The sequence below is a fragment of the Coregonus clupeaformis genome, unplaced genomic scaffold, assembly GCF_020615455.1.
Source record: "Coregonus clupeaformis isolate EN_2021a unplaced genomic scaffold, ASM2061545v1 scaf0681, whole genome shotgun sequence".
NCBI lineage: Eukaryota > Metazoa > Chordata > Actinopteri > Salmoniformes > Salmonidae > Coregonus > Coregonus clupeaformis.
In genome coordinates this window covers 191,109-208,722 of record NW_025534136.1, presented here as the reverse complement: position 1 = coordinate 208,722, position 17,614 = coordinate 191,109, and the positions used below count along the sequence as shown (strand labels likewise).

Below are 17,614 nucleotides of genomic sequence, written 5' to 3'. Positions count from 1 at the left end.
CCACAGAGGAACTCTGGAGCTCTGTCAGAGTGCCCATCGGGTTCTTGTTCACCTCCCTGACCAAGGCCCTTCCCCACCGATTGTTCAGTTTTGCCGGGCGGCCAGCTCTAGAAAGAGTCTTGATGGTTCCATACTTCTCCCATTTAAGAATGATGGAGGCCACTGTGTTCATGGGGACCTTCAATGCTGCAGACATTTTTGGGTACCCTTCCCCAGATCTGTGCCTCGACACAATCCTGTCTCGGAGCTCTACGGACAATTCCTTCGACCTCATGGCTTGGTTTTTTGCTCTGACATGCACTGTCAACTGTGGGACCTTATATAGACAGGTGTGTGCCTTTCCAAATCATGTCCAATCAATTGAATTTACCACAGGTGGACTCCAATCAAGTTGTAAAAACATCTCAAGGATGATCAATGGAAACAGGATGCGCTTGACCTCAATTTCGAGTCTCATAGCAAAGGGTCTGAATACTTATGTAAATAAGGTATTTCTGTTTTGTATTTTTAATACATTTGGAAACATTTCTAAAAACCTGTTTTCACTTTGTCATTATGGGGTATTGTGTGTAGATTGATGAGGAAAAAAACGTAACGTAACAAAAGCTGTAACGTAACAAGTCTCGCTCTGTCATAGCCGGCCGCGACCGGGAGTCCCATGGGGCGGCGCACAATTGGTCCAGGGTAGGGGAGGGAATGGCCGGCAGGGATGTAGCTCAGTTGGTAGAGCATGGTGTTTGCAACGCCAGGGTTGTGGGTTCGATTCCCACGGGGGGCCAGTATGAAAAATAAAAAAAATAATGAATGCACTCACTAACTGTAAGTCGCTCTGGATAAGAGCGTATGAAAAAAATAAAAAATTATAAAAAACGTGGAAAAAGTCAATGGGTCTGAATACTTTCCGAATGCACTGTACATGAAGGTATGGTATAGTGACTAGGCATATGGATAGATTATAATAAGAGTAAAATGAAGAACAGAGTAGCAGCAGCAGCAAATGATGAGTGTAAGAGTGCGTGTGTGTTAGTTTGTGTTGTGTTTGTATGCGTGTGTGTGTGATGGATTTGTGTGGGAGTGACAGTGTAGTGTGTTTGAGTGAGTGTGTATATCAAGTTTCACGTTTTTAATGTCATATGCACAAGTACAGTGAAATGCCTTTCTTGCAAACTCAAAATAATATGTAAAGTCTTGTAAGTGTGCGTACACAAAAAAGGTGCTATCTGGAACCATAGGAGAACCCTTTGAATAACACTTTCTGGTTCCAGGTAGAACCTTTATGGGTTCCATGTAGAGCATTTTCCACAGTTTCTACATGGAACCCTAAAGGGTGCTCCTATGGGCACAGCCGAGGAACCCTGTTTGAACCCGTTCTTCTAAGAGTGTAGATAGTTCGGGTACCATTAATTGACTATTTAGCAGTCGTATTCACAGAAAGCCAGAGCACCAGCAGAAACTGTACTTGGTAAATGGACACAGAAGTGTCGATGGAGTATGAGGAGAGGCAGTCGGTGTAAATGCAGTGTACAATAGGAGACTGCAAGTCCACTATCATTTTAAGCTACTTAGTCATTGTGCAGTGTTTGTTTGGTATAGGTCCATTACACGCTTCTGCAAAGGTATAAATATTGCCCTGGCCCTGACGGTGTTATCATGGGTGGAGTTAGGTGCATGGAATGCGTGAACATAAAATACCTTTACAGAACCATCCCCATGTACCTAACTATTTGTGTGTTTAAATAAAGTTCCCTGTGTGTTAACTCTTGGGCTGCCTTATTCCCCTCTAACCAGAGGCGGAGTCACAAACCAGTAGAATATGTAGAGCCGGGTTGCTCTCTTTGATTATTGATTGTTACTGTATGTTTTTTAATCATGTACATCTGAGCCATATATTTAAAGTTCTGACAACTTTTAGAATGGATGCCATTAGCTCCTTTGAGCACTGCATCAGAGATAAACAAGCTTCTTGTTATGAGGTTGTGGAAGCACAGAAGCTGCACTTGTTGGAGTTTCTCTCAGACTGAGGTTTCGGTTTGACCTATACGGCATCATGGCCTCTACTGCAGTTTAACTCAAGGAGGCCTTTACTATTTACTGAAAGTAAAAGCTTCAGATTCACATATGAAATGAAACAAAAGAGCATGGCATGACAATGATAGTCTGTAGATTTGTTACTTTTCCAGGTGCTCGAATCACTTGACATGTAGTAGGGGGAAACTCACCCACCTCCAATGGACCCAGATATTGGGATTCTTTTGCCGTTTATCTTTACTTTATTTTCACGAAATATATCCGCTATCATTTCTTATAACCGACAAGAACTGTTGAACATCAGAACAGCAGTTACTTGCCTTCAACTTCGACTCATCTGCCCTGGGCTCTTTCTGTAATTCCGACCCAATTTACGGGGTATTCAAGAGGAAACGTTGTCGTTACAGAGGCAAGAGAGATTAAGGCGAAGGGAAAACCGACCACCTCTTCCCTCCATTCTATTGGCCAGTCACTTGATAAGATGGATGACCTTCGATCGCAGATTTGCTAGCAACGGGCTCTAGTAATTACAATATTCTCTGCTTTAGAATATTAAATTAGAAATAGCCATCAGAATCAGAGATTATGCTACAGGACTGCTGATTGGAATATGTCCCGAGACTCCGCTGATGACGTCGACGAGCTAACCACCTCCATCACCGGCTTCATTAGGAAATGCATTGGCGACGTTGTCCCCACAGTGAAGGTTCGCTGCTTCCCCAATCAAAAGCCCTGGATTAACATGAGGTTGGCGCTAAACTCAAAAAGAGGGCTACCACACACAGGGCCATCGCAGACAACCCTGAGGCTACGGCTGAGGACAGGAACAAGTACAAGAGGTCCCGCTGTGACCTCCACAGAGCCATCAAATGAGCAAAAGGACAATATAGGAATAAAGTGGAATCATATTACACAGGCTGTGGCAGGGGCTACAGTCCATTACGGATTACAAAGGAAGACCCAACCGTGATCTGCCCAACAATTCCTCTCTTCCAGACAGACTCAATGCATTTCATGCACGCTTCGACAATAACAGCACCCTGCCTGTTGTGAGGGCCACCACTGACCCAGACGCCGCTCTCCAGGCAGATGTGAATAAGGTCAACACTCGCAAGTCCGCTGTGCCTGACGGTATTCCAGGGGAGCGTTCTCAGAGCATGCGCAGAACAGCTGGCAGGCATTTTCACGGTAATTGTCAACCTCTCCTTGACCCAGTCTGTAATCCCCACATGTTTTAAGATGACCACCATCAGCCGACAAGGAGGAGATCAGTGACCTGGCAGTGGGGTGACGGGACAACAACCTCTCCTTCAAAGTCAGTAAGACCAAGGAGCTGATCGTGGACTACAGGAAACATGGGGGTGAGCACGCCCCCATCCACATCCACGGTGTCCAATTCATTAAGGACTGAAATTGGTCCACACACACGCGCACAGTCATGAAGAAGGCGCACCTGCGCCTTTTCCCCCTCAGGAGGTTGAAAAGGTTTGGCATTGGCCCTCAAATCCTCAAATATTTCTACAAATGCACCATTGAGAGGCTACATCACTGCTTGGTATGGCAACAGCACCGCCGTTTATCACATGGCGCTAAAGAGGGTGGTGCGGTCAGCCCAGTACATCACTGGGGCCGAGCTCCCTGCCATCCAGGACCTCTATATCAGGGTGTGAAAGGAAGGCCCGGAAAATCATTAAAGACTCCAGCCACCCAAGCCATAGTCTGTTCTCTCTGCTTCCGCATGGCAATCGGTACTGGTGAATCAAGCCTGACACCAACAGGCTCCTGAACAGCTTCTATCCCCAAGCCATAAAACTGCTAAATGGCTGACTAAAGATGACTACACGGACTATCTGAGCTGACCCTTGTATTGAATTGTTTATTATTGCACTGTCTTTATGCACACGCAGAGGTCTCTACACACTCACGCACACTGACACTCCAACACACACACACTCACTTCATCTGCTCACACACACATAATATGCACACACATTCATACAGACTCTATACAAATGCACACAAACTCACATACAATCATCATATATGCTGCCGCTACTCTGTTTATCATATATCCTGATGCCTAGTCACCTTACCCCTATACATTTCTACCTCTATCATTCCAGTATCCCTGCACATTGTAAATATGGTACTGGAACTGACCCTGTATACAGTATTGTTTACATACTTTCTCGTGTTCGTGTATTTCTTATTTTTATTTATTGTGTGTTTTTTCTCTTCCTAATGTTCTTTTAGGATTATACTGCATTTTGATATTGATTACTACATTGTTGGTTTTAGAGCTCACAAGAAAGGCATTTCACTGTACTTGTGCACCTGACATTAAAACTTGAAACCTGAAATATATCAACTGGATCTATTTTGACATCACTGGTTAGAGGAAAAACCTACAGAAAACATTTTGGAATATTGCATTTTGATACGAGTGTCACCAACACAGAAAGATAAATGCGAGAGGGGGGAGATGAGGTTACACGTCCTGTTAAAACTAACACAGCTCAAAAACCACACTGAATCTGGGAGTAATGAGTCCATCACTGGTTAGAGAACAATTTGTAAAAGACAGCTGGCTATGTTTTGAAGTGTTGCATTTTGATTCAAGTGGGTCACCAACGCGGTAAGTGTAACGCAACACTTTCTTTGTTAATGACTTCCATCAATATCAAGCTGAAATCAATAGAACAGGGGGCAAACGTTTGGGGTATAGTGCTGTTTAAACTAACACTATTCAAAGACCACACGTAAACTTTGAATAACCTATAAATGGTTGGTTAGATGAGAATTTGTAGATATCAACAGTGACAACGGCTGGCTGCTATTTAAGTGATAGTTTGACGTAAAAAATGATCTGTCTATTTGTGTATGGCCATATGGAGGATCTACTCTGTGCTACCGAGTTCGTATGCTAGCTCGGTAGCTAACTCAAGTTGGCTAACGTTAGCCACTAGCCATGCTAGCATGTAATTACATTCCAGACCAAATGTTGGAGGTGGTGAGCTACAATCCACCAATCACAGGAAGTGTGATATAAACAAAAAGCAGATGGGGCACGTGCGGCCATGCTGCATGCTCGTCACAGACTTTGTGGCTGTGTTATCTAGTGGGAACCTGTTAGCACGGCAGGCTCTGGCAATAGTGTGCAACTGCAGCTTGCAATTCGGGGCGTTCCTGCATGTGGGCAACACCCCCCCTCGAGCATCCCATTGGTTCCTTCATATACACTCCCCCCCCCCTCGAGCATCCCATTGGTTCCTTCATATACCCCCCCCCGAGCATCCCATTGATTCCTGCATGAACGCTCCTACTGCCAAACACCTGCCCTCGCCATCGTTAACAGAACTGCGAGAAAACAGTGCCCGACAGGCCCGCCCCTTCTTCTGTGGGGTTTATCGACATCTGGCATCCAACGTTATTGTGCATTAATGCCACCTAATGTACTGGAGCGCCCCCGCCTCACGCCTGTCCACGCCTGTCCACGCCTGTCCACGCCTGTCCACGCCTGTCCTAACTTAAACATTTACCAATAGAAGTATAAAGAGGGGTTCTTGCAGCTGCATAAATACCCACATGCAGGAACATCCCGAATTGCGGGCCGCAATTGCACCCTTCTCGGCTAGCTGAAAGACATCTGGAATCTATTTAATTGGGATTTCCCTGACTCTCCATCGCCGGTGAAGCGCCTGCCTTCTCCTGGCTTTGGTAGCTAACTCAGCCTGCACGCTTTTAGAGGTTTTATCATTAGATGGGCCTCAGCCATCAACTGTAAGTCCCTGCTCTCTCTCTTTGCTTTGCTCTGGGGTTATGTTTCAGTTGTGTTGTGTTAGTTGTGTTCTGGCTGGTCCCCAGTAGTTGGACTGTAGCTTGCCTACCATAACCGTGGTGGTTGGCTAGGCTGGCTAGGCTAATAGCTAGTTTGGAAAATAGCTAACGTTTGCTGGCTGGCTAGCTTGCTGGCTAAGATAACTGCATATGGCTAACATTATTTGATAACTGGTTAGATGGCGTTATGTATTTCCAAAACTTGGGTTTTCTTTAATGTAGCTGTAAGCTAGGTGTTGATAGAAACTGGCTTACTCATGTAGTGCTACCATAAAATTAGCAGGCTGGTAAGGCTAAAGTTAGCAGACTAGTAGGGCTAACGTTAGCAGGCTAGTTGGCCAGCAACCTTGCAAGTTGATTTGTAACAATACATTCATAAAGTATTTGCTTGTAAGTTGGCTGAAAATGTTATTGATGAGTGTAGTCATGAGTGCAAATGATTTGGTTTAATTTGAAGCTATACATTTGAAGTTGTTTCTGTTGGAGTTTACAGTATAGGGAATAGGCTGCCTTGCCGGGTCCTCCATATTACATCACATTTTCCAACATGACTTCAGCATTCTTCTGAATTCTGCACGAGTTTATTTAATAACTCGAAAAATAGAAGAGTGAGGTGTAACTTTGCATTGGGACTTTTGATGCGTATACAAATGCAAATCTATATGTTACATGTGGTTAAGTTTATGCTACCTGCCCTTTACGGTATATTTACTTTTACTCAGGTATGACATTTAAGTACTTTTTCCACCACTGAACCAATCAAATCTCCGTTTCAATTTTGACCTAGTGTATGTAATTGGTGTCAGCTGATGAAGGCTGGAGGCAAAAGAGTGCACACATTTTTGGACCATTATTTGGACAAAATGTTCATCAGAGATGTTAGATTTCATTGGAATAAAGCCCATCATGTACCTAGTCTCATTGTAAGAAAATAAATTCGAAATCATATACCTAGTTGTCACATGATCTAAATGGGCGTGGTTTTATGAAAACTCGTGTGTTTGCATCCCTAACAGTACAGTCAGCCAGACTTTCTGTAAACATTGGTCAGAGGATGATTTATAAATTAGCTTTTTCTATCGCCTTGTGTGTTTGTTTATGTTTTGATCTCTGCACTTCTGAGAGCTACGTTTTGGATGATACAATCGGATTAGGGAGAGAGTTTGACGGTATTGGAGGTTTGAGTGGTGGAGGGGTAAGTAGCTAATGCTAGCTGCTAATACTAGGCTTCTTCATGGTTCGTCTGTACGAGAAAGATCAATGAAACAAGATAGTACATTTACAATCTAATCGTTGTCACTTTCTGACACGTTACCCTGTTCGTTTTAGGCAACATCTCGCCTGCTTGTCAATTATGCAGAACCCTACCGCAGCCAGATAATGGACTACCTCTTCAAGGTAGCTACAACTGTAAACATTCTTATGTCATGTCTGAATACCTCTTATCTAATTTCATGGGTAGCCATTCATTAATCGTATCTTGGTGTGAGATCCATAACAGTATGTCACTTTTATTTGCTGTCTGCAGCCAAACTTTGGGGCTTCTCTACACATCCTGAAAGTAGAGATTGGAGGTGACGCCCAGACCACAGGTAAACATAGAAAATACCTCCTGCACTTCCTTTGTTAGGTTCCTAAATAGCACCCTATTCCCCTTTATAGTGCACTACTTTTGTCAGGGCCCATAGGGAGGTATACTTTGTGTTTATCAATTATATGACAGGCAGAAAATGTATTTGTTACCTTACCTAACATGTAGGCTAGTAAAAGCTGAAGAGTACATTTCAATTCAGTTTTTTCCCCTAGATGGAACGGAACCCTCACACATGCACTATGAGAACGATGAGAACTACTTCAGGGGGTATGAGTGGTGGCTGATGAGAGAAGCCAAGAAGAGGAATCCCAACATCACTCTCATAGGTGAGACTGGACGACCAGTAGAGCCTTTCAATTCTGCCATACTATGATTAGGATAACACACTATACTATACTGAACAAAAATATAAACGCAACAATTTCAAAGATTTTACTGAGTTACAGTTCATAGAAGGAAATCAGTCAGTTGAAATACATTCATTTGGCCCTAATCTATGATTAGGGGCGCAGCCATGGTATGACTAGGTGCGCTGTCATGGGTGGGCCCACTTGGGAGCCAGGTCCAACAATTAGTTATTACCCACAAAAGGGCATTATTACAAACATAAATACTCCTCAGCGCATATCCAGTGCTTAACTTGGACTGAAATAGGTGCCGGTACTGTTTATATTTAGGAGCAGGAACACTGCAATACTTTTGAGCTAGTTGAGGTGGAGGAACTCAAGCAGTAGAACATTTGAGGTGCCTGTACTCTTTTCTGGTGAGCTCCTGCCCAAGTCAAGCACTATATATATCTGGTATGATTTCACAGGTAAGACTGATGTAGCTAGGGTGTCAAATTTTGCAAAGGCCATTAGATAAGCGTCAGCTGTGGTCTTTCTCTAGCAATGGTCTCTGTTCATGTTACCTCTTGTACCTGCAGGTTTGCCGTGGGCCTTCCCAGGTTGGGTTGGGCATGGGAAGAACTGGCCATACGACTTTCCTAATATAACTGCATCCTACGTGGTGTCCTGGATCTTAGGAGCCAAGCAGTACCATGACCTGGATATTGATTATGTTGGGGTGTGTATTCAAAATGTTTTGTGAGTTGTGTACTGAGAATATTGTAATTGGATACAAACATGATCTAAATATGTATTCCCTCAATCTACCCACCTGTTTAAACATATGCTGTTGATGTTTTCTAACTGTATAGATTTGGAATGAAAAGAACTTTGACAGCAAGTACATCAAGGTTGGTATTTTTGTTTTCTGTTCCTATTTTACCAGCCATTACCATTACACAATGTGAACTGCCTTAGAAGAAAAAACAGCCACTAACATACAGCCACTAACATTTGGTTTTACTATTGCAGCCATTAGTTCAATTAGGTCTATATGCTATTGGCAGAGAGAGATGCAGAGGTATACAATTGTTCATAAAAACATCAAAATCCTATCAAGATCAGCTGTTTGCGTCTGAGAGCATATAATTTGTGACCAAGGTGCTCCGAGACACATTGGATGAAGTTGGCTTAGCCGATGTGGGCATCATCGCAGCTGACGGCAACTGGGAAGTGTCCAATGCCATGGGTGTAGACCCGTACCTCAACGATGCTGTTGAGGTGTTAGGGTAAGTAGGGGAGAACATGGTCATGGACCACAGCTTGCTCTGAAGTGACACAAAATAATAATAATAATATGCCATTTAGCAGACGCTTTTCTCCAAAGCGACTTACAGTCATGTGTGCATACATTTTTACGTATGGGTGGTCCCGGGGATCGAACCCACTACCCTGGCGTTACAAGCGCCATGCACTACCAATTGAGCTACAACCCTTGCAATTCCAGCTCATTCCAAATCACTCTGTTTCCTCCATGGCATGGTATGTGACTAATGTCACAGGTATTTCTCTCTGTAGATGTGGTGTAGGCAATAGTATTCTGTAGGTCTAGAAATGCACTGCTCCATGCCAAACAAACATGCTCTCAGATGCATTTGCACCAGAAGTAAAGTGTTAAATAACATTGCATTATTAAACCCAGATGCCAGTTAAGGTGAATGAGGAACTGAACAGTCTTTCAGTTCCCAGGATCTGGTTAGTTTGCTTCTGTCACCAGTTAGTTTTTCCACTCCACCCTTCTAGAACACTTGGCAGGCAATAAGGAAGTCTGTGTGATGCCATCCCGTTTCATAACTATGATTGCTCTGTTGTGTTCAGATTAGCCTATAAGCTAAAGGTTGGTGGCTGTTTTTACTTCAGTCAGGAGAGGTAGATGCCTAACACAATTACAGTCAAGTCCTGGTAAATGCAAACTTTGTTTTAAGTGCATTTCAGTGCACCAGTACCAATTCAAATACATTCTTCATAATTCATCTGCATATCTGGACAATCTTATTTAATGCATATATTCATGGCAGTCCCAAGACATTGCATTTACCAGGAGTTGATTCTCTACTAATAGAGAATGTGTACTCTCTAGTATCGAAGATACATCTATTGCATGGCACTGGCATATGTTAAAGTAAAAGGTGAATACGATAATGTAGTCCACGGTCCTGAATGGTTCTTCAATACTTCATCCCCTTCTCACTCACCTCTCTCTCACTCTGTCGCTGTCGCAGACCACCTCTTCCATTTACTGCAGGATGCATTTCTTCCATCCATTCTGAAATTATTCCTCAGACCTACATTCTGCATTCACAGTTCTTATTTAGCTTATTTTTCAAGTGTGTGTGTGTGTGTCCACGACGTGTATACGTGTGTGTGTGTGTGTGTGAACGTGTGTGTTTGTATGTAGTGTCTGTATACGTGTGTGTGTGTGTGTGTGTGAACGTGTGTGTTTGTATATAGTGTCTGTATACGTGTGTGTGTGTGTGTGTGTGAACGTGTGTGTTTGTATGTAGTGTCTGTATACGTGTGTGTGTGTGTGAACGTGTGTGTTTGTATGTAGTGTCTGTATATGTGTGTGTGTGTGTGTGTCCACGACGTGTGTACGTGTGTGTTTGTATGTAGTGTCTGTATACGTGTGTGTGTGTGTGTGTGTGTGTGTGAACGTGTGTGTTTGTATGTAGTGTCTGTATACATGTGTGTGTGTGTGTGTGTGTGTGTGTGTGTGAACGTGTGTGTTTGTATGTAGTGTCTGTATACGTGTGTGTGTTTGTATGTAGTGTCTGTATACGTGTGTGTGTGTGTGTGAACGTGTGTGTTTGTATGCGCACGTGTCTGTGTGTGTTCATCACCTTCATACCATTCCATGTATGTGGACTGCCAGGGCCCACTACCCAGGCACCACCACAGTGATGGAGGCCCTGAAGACGCAGAAGAAGTTGTGGTCGTCTGAAGACTACAGCACTTTTAACGACGAGGTGGGAGGAGGCTGCTGGGCCCGCATCCTCAACCAGAACTATGTCAACGGACTCATGACTGCGTATGTTTTGATTTATTTCTACTACATAAAATCAGCCTTAGTATGGCAATGGTGAGAAAGTCGTTCTATGACATTAAGGGTTGCCCTGTTGACCATGGGCAAGTGAACTTAGCAGTTGGACAAGTTGACCCTGCTTAGATTCATTTATTGTCAGTTGTCACAGAGACGCTGAAATTTGTATTTTTTCATTTGGTAGTCACAGTCAGCGATTGAAAGAGAGCTGTTGTCATTAGACTAAATAGAGTTACCAGTAAAATAGTGGTCAATTAAGGCCATGGCTGCGAATGCTGAGTTTTCGCCCCTGCCCCTCCGGAAACCTCTTTCTCAAAGCTAAGGATCCAGATGTGTTATTTTACTCACGCTACGTAGCTACACGTTCTGCGCATGTGTTATTTTACTCACGCTACGTAGCTACACGTTCTGCGCATGTTATTTTACTCACGCTACGTAGCTACACGTTCTGTGCATGTTATTTTACTCACGCTACGTAGCTACACTCACCCTCCCCCTCAGCCCAGTCAAAACTGTTCGCTGCTCTGGCACCCCAATGGTGGAACAAGCTCCCTCACGACGCCAGGACAGCGGAGTCACTCACCACCTTCCGGAGACATTTGAAACCCCACCTCTTTAAGGAATACCTGGGATAGGATAAAGTAATCCTTCTAACCCCCCCAAATTGTAAAGTGGTTATCCCACTGGCTATAGGGTGAACGTACCAATTTGTGAGTCGCTCTGGCTAAGAGCGTCTGCTAAATGACGTTAATGTGCCCTTGAGCAAGGCACTTGACCCTAATTGCTCCTGTAAGTCGCTCTGGTTAAGAGCGTCTGCTAAATGACTAAAATGTAAATGTAATACACGTTCTCTGCTTGTTATTTTACTCACGCTACGTAGCTACACGTTCTGCGTGTGTGTTATTTTACTCACGCTACGTAGCTACACGTTCTGCGCGTGTGTTATTTTATCACGCTACGTAGCTACACGTTCTGCGCGTGTGTTATTTTACTCACGCTACGTAGCTACACGTTCTGCGCGTGTGTTATTTTACTCACGCTACGTAGCTACACGTTCTGCGCGTGTGTTATTTTACTCACGCTACGTAGCTACACGTTCTGCGCGTGTGTTATTTTACTCACGCTACGTAGCTACACGTTCTGTGCGTGTGTTATTTTACTCACGCTACGTAGCTACACGTTCTGCACGTATTATTTTACTCACACTACGTAGCTACACGTTCTGCGTGTGTTATTTTACTCACACTACGTAGTTACTGCTTACACTCCCTTTATGTTTCTCTCTTTACTCACCCTCTTCTGAACCATGATGATGTAAGCCTAAACTGAGTGTACAAAACATTAGGAACACCTGCTCTTTCCCTGACATAGACTGACCAGGTGAATCCAGGTGAAACCTATGGTCCCTTATTGATGTCACTTGTTAAATCCACTTCAATCAGTGTAGATGAAGGGGAGGAGACAGGTTCAAGGATTAAAGACTTGAGAGAATTAAGACATGGATTGTGTGTGTGCGCCATTCAGAGGGTGAATGGGCAAGCAAAAGATTGAAGTGCCTTTGTAGATTGAAGTGCCTTTGAACGGGGTATGGTAGTAGGTGCCAGGTGTACTGGTTTGTGTCAAGAACTGCAACGCTGTTGGGTTTTTCACTCCCATCTGTATCAAGAATGGTCCACCACCCAAAGGACATCTAGCCAACTTGACACAATTCTGGAAAGCATTGGAGTCAACATGGGCCAGCATCCCTGTGGAACGCTTTAGACACCTTGTAGAGTCCATGGTCCGACGAATTGAGGCTGTTTTGAGGGCAAAAGGGGGTGCAACTCAATATTAGGAAGGTGTATCTGCCTCATATTTCTGAACAGCTGAATTTTTTTTTTTTTATGTGGCGATTTGAACAAACATTCCCACAATTTAAATATCTGTTTGTTACTGTTTCAGCACCATATCCTGGAACCTGGTAGCCAGTTACTATGAGGACCTTCCCTTTGGGAGAGACGGCTTGATGACAGCAGAGGAGCCCTGGACTGGGAACTATGTGGTGGAATCACCCATCTGGATAACTGGTAACCCACTGCACTTAAAGGGATGGTTCACCCTCAAATTGTGTTTTTTCCTATGTTTTGTTATTGGTACAAATTACAGTAGGTACAGGTTAGCACAATGATATTTGATGACCTTCTTACAGTATCACTATTACGTGAAGCTTCCCCAAAAGTAGCTATCAGCATCTCACATTTCATATTGTAGTATGTGACAACTGCTAATGTAAAAAGACTTCATAAAATCATTTGATTTTTTGATTTACATGTGACAATATTGTCTCCTAGCCCACACCACCCAGTTTAGCCAGCCTGGATGGACCTACCTGCAGACCGTTGGGCATCTGGCACATGGGGGAAGTTATGTCGCACTGACCGACAGCAAAGGAAACCTCACCGTCGTCATAGAAACCATGGTTTATATTTATCTTCCTGTATAGTACGTCTGTTAAACGGGATATTTATTCTGAGTAATGCCATCTAATGATTTTGTTGATTGTACACTGTGCTTTGAACCATTTCCTAATTTGAATAATCCATTATAGTAAAGCCCTTTTAAGATCTCTGAAGCTTAACTTTTAAGGCTGGTTTTGGAGAAAGTCAACAATTTCCTCATGAGGTTCTCTCTTTCATACTAAGCTGTGCTTTCTCAGGAGCCTACGATCTAAGCTTTAGCTAGAAAAAGGAAGTCAGCTCACTTCCACTTAGCTGTCTGTTGATGCAAGGACCGTGTTGTGACCATAGTTTGTAGATTAAATTGTCTGTGACACAACGGGACTGTGAATTTTGATAAATGTTATTTTTCTATCTTTCAGACTCATGATCATTCTGTGTGCATAAGACCTCCTCTCCTGCCCTTCAATGTCACACCCCAGAATGTAACATTCCAACTCAAGGGATCTTTTGTGAGTATTGTTACAATTCTCAGGTGATCGCATGCCTGTTAATGATTGAGAGGCTACTTTGTCTTTGTATTTGTATTTGTTACGGATCTCCATTAGCGGCTGCCAAGGCAGCAGCTACTCTTCCTGGGGTCCAACCACAATTTACATACAATAAACCAATACATAACACAACACCTTATTACACACTACTCTACCATAACCTATTTACAATACAAAATCAGCAGAATAACAATACATTTACAGCTAAATAACAATATTAAAATGTGTGTGTAGAGTGAGTGTGTTAGCATGTGTTTGCGAATGCTCTTCACAGTCTGCGCTGTTCCATAAAGTATAGTTTTATCTGTTTTTTTAAATCTGATTTTACTGCTTGACTGAGTTACATGATGTGGAATAGAGTTCCATGTAGTCATGGCTCTATGTAGTACTGTGCGTTTCCCGTAGTCTGTTCTGGACTTGGGGACTGTGAAGAGACCTCTGGTGGCATGTCTCGTTAGTAAGCGTGTCTCTGTCCTAGGCCTCGATCAGGGAACTACAGGTATGGCAGTCGAGGTTTGACTTCAAGACTAAAAAGCCGTTGTTCTTCAAGAAACTGAGCCCCTTAAAGGTAAACTGTGATACAAGCTTCTGAAAGTGTTTGGAAAGATGACATCTGACAGGATGACACTGTTTTTGGATCTTGTTTTGAGTCTTGCACAGCATGATATTACTCCTCCTGAGACCTTTCACATCTCCTCACTAACTTTTATGAGTGGTTACGTTGGATATGTTGGTTTGGTGTGGGCAGTTTTTTTACCACATTGCCATGAGTTTCATGCTGGCTCCCTTCCACTTTCCTTGCTAGATTTCTGATGGTTCGTTCACCTTGAGCCTGGATGTTGATGAGGTTTACACTTTAACTACCATAACCACTGGGCAGAAAGGGACTTACCCTGATCCTCCCCCCTCTGGCCCATTCCCCAAAGTCTACAGGGATGACTTTAATGTTGGTAAGTGCATTTTAAAGGGAGAAATATTTGTTATCTACCAAAAACAACCTGCAAATGATCAAAAAAATTCATATCAAAGTTTAAATTATTAAATTAATGCTTTTCTCTCTTGCTTGCTCACACGCTGTACTCTCTCTACTGTCTCTCTCTCTACTGTCTCTCTCTCTGTCTCTCCTCTCCCTCTCATTCTCTCTCTCTCCTTCTTTCTTTCTCTCGCTCTTTCTTTCTTTCTTTCTCTGCAGCAAACGCTTCCTTCTCTGAGGCCCCAGACTTTGCTGACCAGACGGGGGTGTTTGAGTATTACATCAACCTGACGGACCCTGGTCCTCATGTCTTCACCCTGCGCCAGGTGGTCACACAGATGCCTGTTACCTGGGCAGCAGATGCCGACCAGACCATCAGCGTCATCGGAGACTATAAATGGTGAGGAGTCCGAGCGGGGGTGGGGTGTATAGGGTGAAGTTACCCATAAATGTTTTGCATTTCCCCCCACTAATGGTTAAGGTTATGATTGGGGCAGGGGAAGCTGGTCCTAGATCTGTACCAAGGGGAAACTTCACCCTGGAGCGGTGGGTATAGTGTGCAAAGGCTTTTGTTTCAACAATAAGCAATACGTCTTAGACTCCTGCTCAAGTCATGATAATAACGTTATTTAGGAAGGGCTTTTCATATATTTATCTGCCTTGATGTGCTACAAATGTCTTATGAAACTGGTGTTGTGTAATCCCTGGAAAGGAAAACAGGGCAGGAAAGAGGGCATTTTACGGTGTAGATTTGTAATGTATACTGTATGTTTTCCAGGCAGAACCTGACAGTGAGCTGTGATGTCTTCATGGAGACAGTGAAGACTGGAGGAGTGTTCATCGCAGCCAGAGTGGACAAAGGAGGCGGGTCTGTCCGCAGCGCCAAGGGAGTCTTCTTCTGGGTGTTCGCAGATGGCTCCTACAAAGTCACTAATGACCTTGGTCTGTATTTGACTCAAAAGAATATGCATATAGATGGCCAGTTTTCCAGACACAGATTAAGCCTAGTCTAGGACTAAAAAGCTATCTCAATGGCGATTATCCATTGAAAGAGATTTTACATTTACATTTTAGTCATTTAGCAGACACTGTTATACAGGGTGAAAGTAGATTTAATGTCTTCCTGGTACGGGACCTCCTGTGTGTGCATGCGCGTACACCCAAAACATTTATGCCGCCCTGTACGTTCTGCCGCCCTGTACGTTCTGCCGCCCTGTACGTTCTGCCGCCGTACGTTCTGCACGTTCTGCCACCCTGTACGTTCTGGCCCTCCTGTAGCTCAGTTGGTAGAGCATGGCGCTTGCAACGCAAGGGTTGTGGGTTCGATTCCCACGGGGGCCAGTATGAAAAATGTATGCACTCACTAATTGGAAGTCGCTCTGGATAAGAGCGTCTGCTAAATGACTAAACTGTAACTGTAAACTGTACGTTCTGCCACCCTGTACATTCTGCCGCCGTACGTTCTGCCACCCATAAATGTGCCCACTTTGTTAGTGTTTGAACAGCAGATTGCCCCTTTAATTATTTGAAGTGATACCTGAGTTTTAAACATGCCTGCTTATCAGTAAACTATGTATTGTTGTGTAGTGCACAAGCCATTGATATATTAATGTCTGTTGTTTACCAAGTCTTATTTGTTTCACAGTTGGAAAGACTGTGCTTGCGGAGGGTCATTCTGGAACGAGAGCATACGGCTGGCACACGCTATCCCTCACAGTCGAGGTATGTTCACAACTTCAATCTCTGAAACAGTAGAAAAACTAGTTCCAGGGAAACCTGATAATTATCATCAAAATGCATCTCTGTCAGCTCTTCATTTCATATAAATGACTTCAAGACCTTGGGGGAGGAAAATAGTGTTTGTCTCTACCAGACAACTTATCAAATTGAAGTATTTGGGGGTTACTTTCCTCTCCCTGCCATAGCCTTATACAGTATATGTATCTGTGTTATATGGACACATTAACTAATAGAAACCTGTCTCTTTTCAGGGGGAATGTGCCACAGGAATGCTGAATGGATATCCACTATGGAAGAATGCTGTGGTATTGGGACCAAAGAATGGCTGGGCTGCCATAGGAACACACTCATTTGAACTGGCACAGTTTGACAACTTTGCTGTGGAGGCAAAATGATCATTTGTCTGTGTGTGTTGGTGGTGAATATGTCTTGGTCATGAATTAATTGATTGACACCATTATGCCTCTATGAGCCCTTCAATGTGATTGTGTGTCAAATGAGAAAAGGCTAGCTTTTTTATTTCCACAAATGTTTTTAAAAGGGAATAGCTCATTTGAATGCACAGATATTCGATTAACAACGTTTGCCACAAATTTTGTGTGTGTAAGCCTTGCTAGCTTTAAAGATTGAGAAATACTTTGTATTTGCCAACAAATATGGGGAAATCAACCGTTTGGATCTGAGAATTACTGTGATAAAATATTACTTTTCTATGAAGCCTTTTCTATACACTGAGAAAATAATCGTTGCCTAGTGACTAAATACTGAAAGTAATAGTACATTTATGTTTTACAAATGTTTACAATAAAGAGAAGGCCTATTTTAAAACTACCTCTAGCATCTTTTTTTCAACAAGTTTGCACCTGCGCAAAAACGTGGTGAAAGGATACCACTTGTTGCTAAGTAACGGGAGAGACGACCAGACAACAGCTAAGCACAGGATGGCTGAGGAAGAAGTTAAGATTATTCATCACACCAAGTGTGGTTTTTATAAACAGCCTGGACTCATATGCCTTGAAATGTCTTGCAA

General features: G+C 43.2%; 1 protein-coding gene across 1 annotated transcript; it reads left to right on the top strand.

Moving 5' to 3' along the window:
• Positions 1 to 6,857: 6,857 nt before the first annotated feature.
• Positions 6,858 to 17,412, top strand: LOC121544678 (galactocerebrosidase-like). Its single transcript, XM_041854736.2, has 17 exons — positions 6,858 to 7,060; positions 7,195 to 7,263; positions 7,394 to 7,457; positions 7,672 to 7,785; positions 8,385 to 8,524; positions 8,658 to 8,696; positions 8,947 to 9,074; positions 10,718 to 10,873; positions 12,827 to 12,951; positions 13,216 to 13,343; positions 13,743 to 13,832; positions 14,350 to 14,439; positions 14,677 to 14,821; positions 15,064 to 15,244; positions 15,623 to 15,786; positions 16,490 to 16,566; positions 16,836 to 17,412. Exons 1-17 carry the CDS (start codon positions 6,920 to 6,922, stop codon positions 16,977 to 16,979), a joined length of 1,995 nt encoding a protein of 664 aa, XP_041710670.2. The 5' UTR covers positions 6,858 to 6,919; the 3' UTR covers positions 16,980 to 17,412.
• Positions 17,413 to 17,614: the final 202 nt, after the last annotated feature.

What these genes read in the sequence shown, in the direction of transcription:
- LOC121544678 (XM_041854736.2), top strand. Translation starts at nt 6,920, where the DNA reads ATGATTTATAAATTAGCTTTTTCTATCGCCTTGTGTGTTTGTTTATGT. An exon ending in ATCACCCATCTGGATAACTG is followed by an intron (nt 12,952 to 13,215) that starts GTAACCCACTGC and finishes ATTGTCTCCTAG; the next exon opens with CCCACACCACCCAGTTTAGC. An exon ending in CGCTATCCCTCACAGTCGAG is followed by an intron (nt 16,567 to 16,835) that starts GTATGTTCACAA and finishes GTCTCTTTTCAG; the next exon opens with GGGGAATGTGCCACAGGAAT.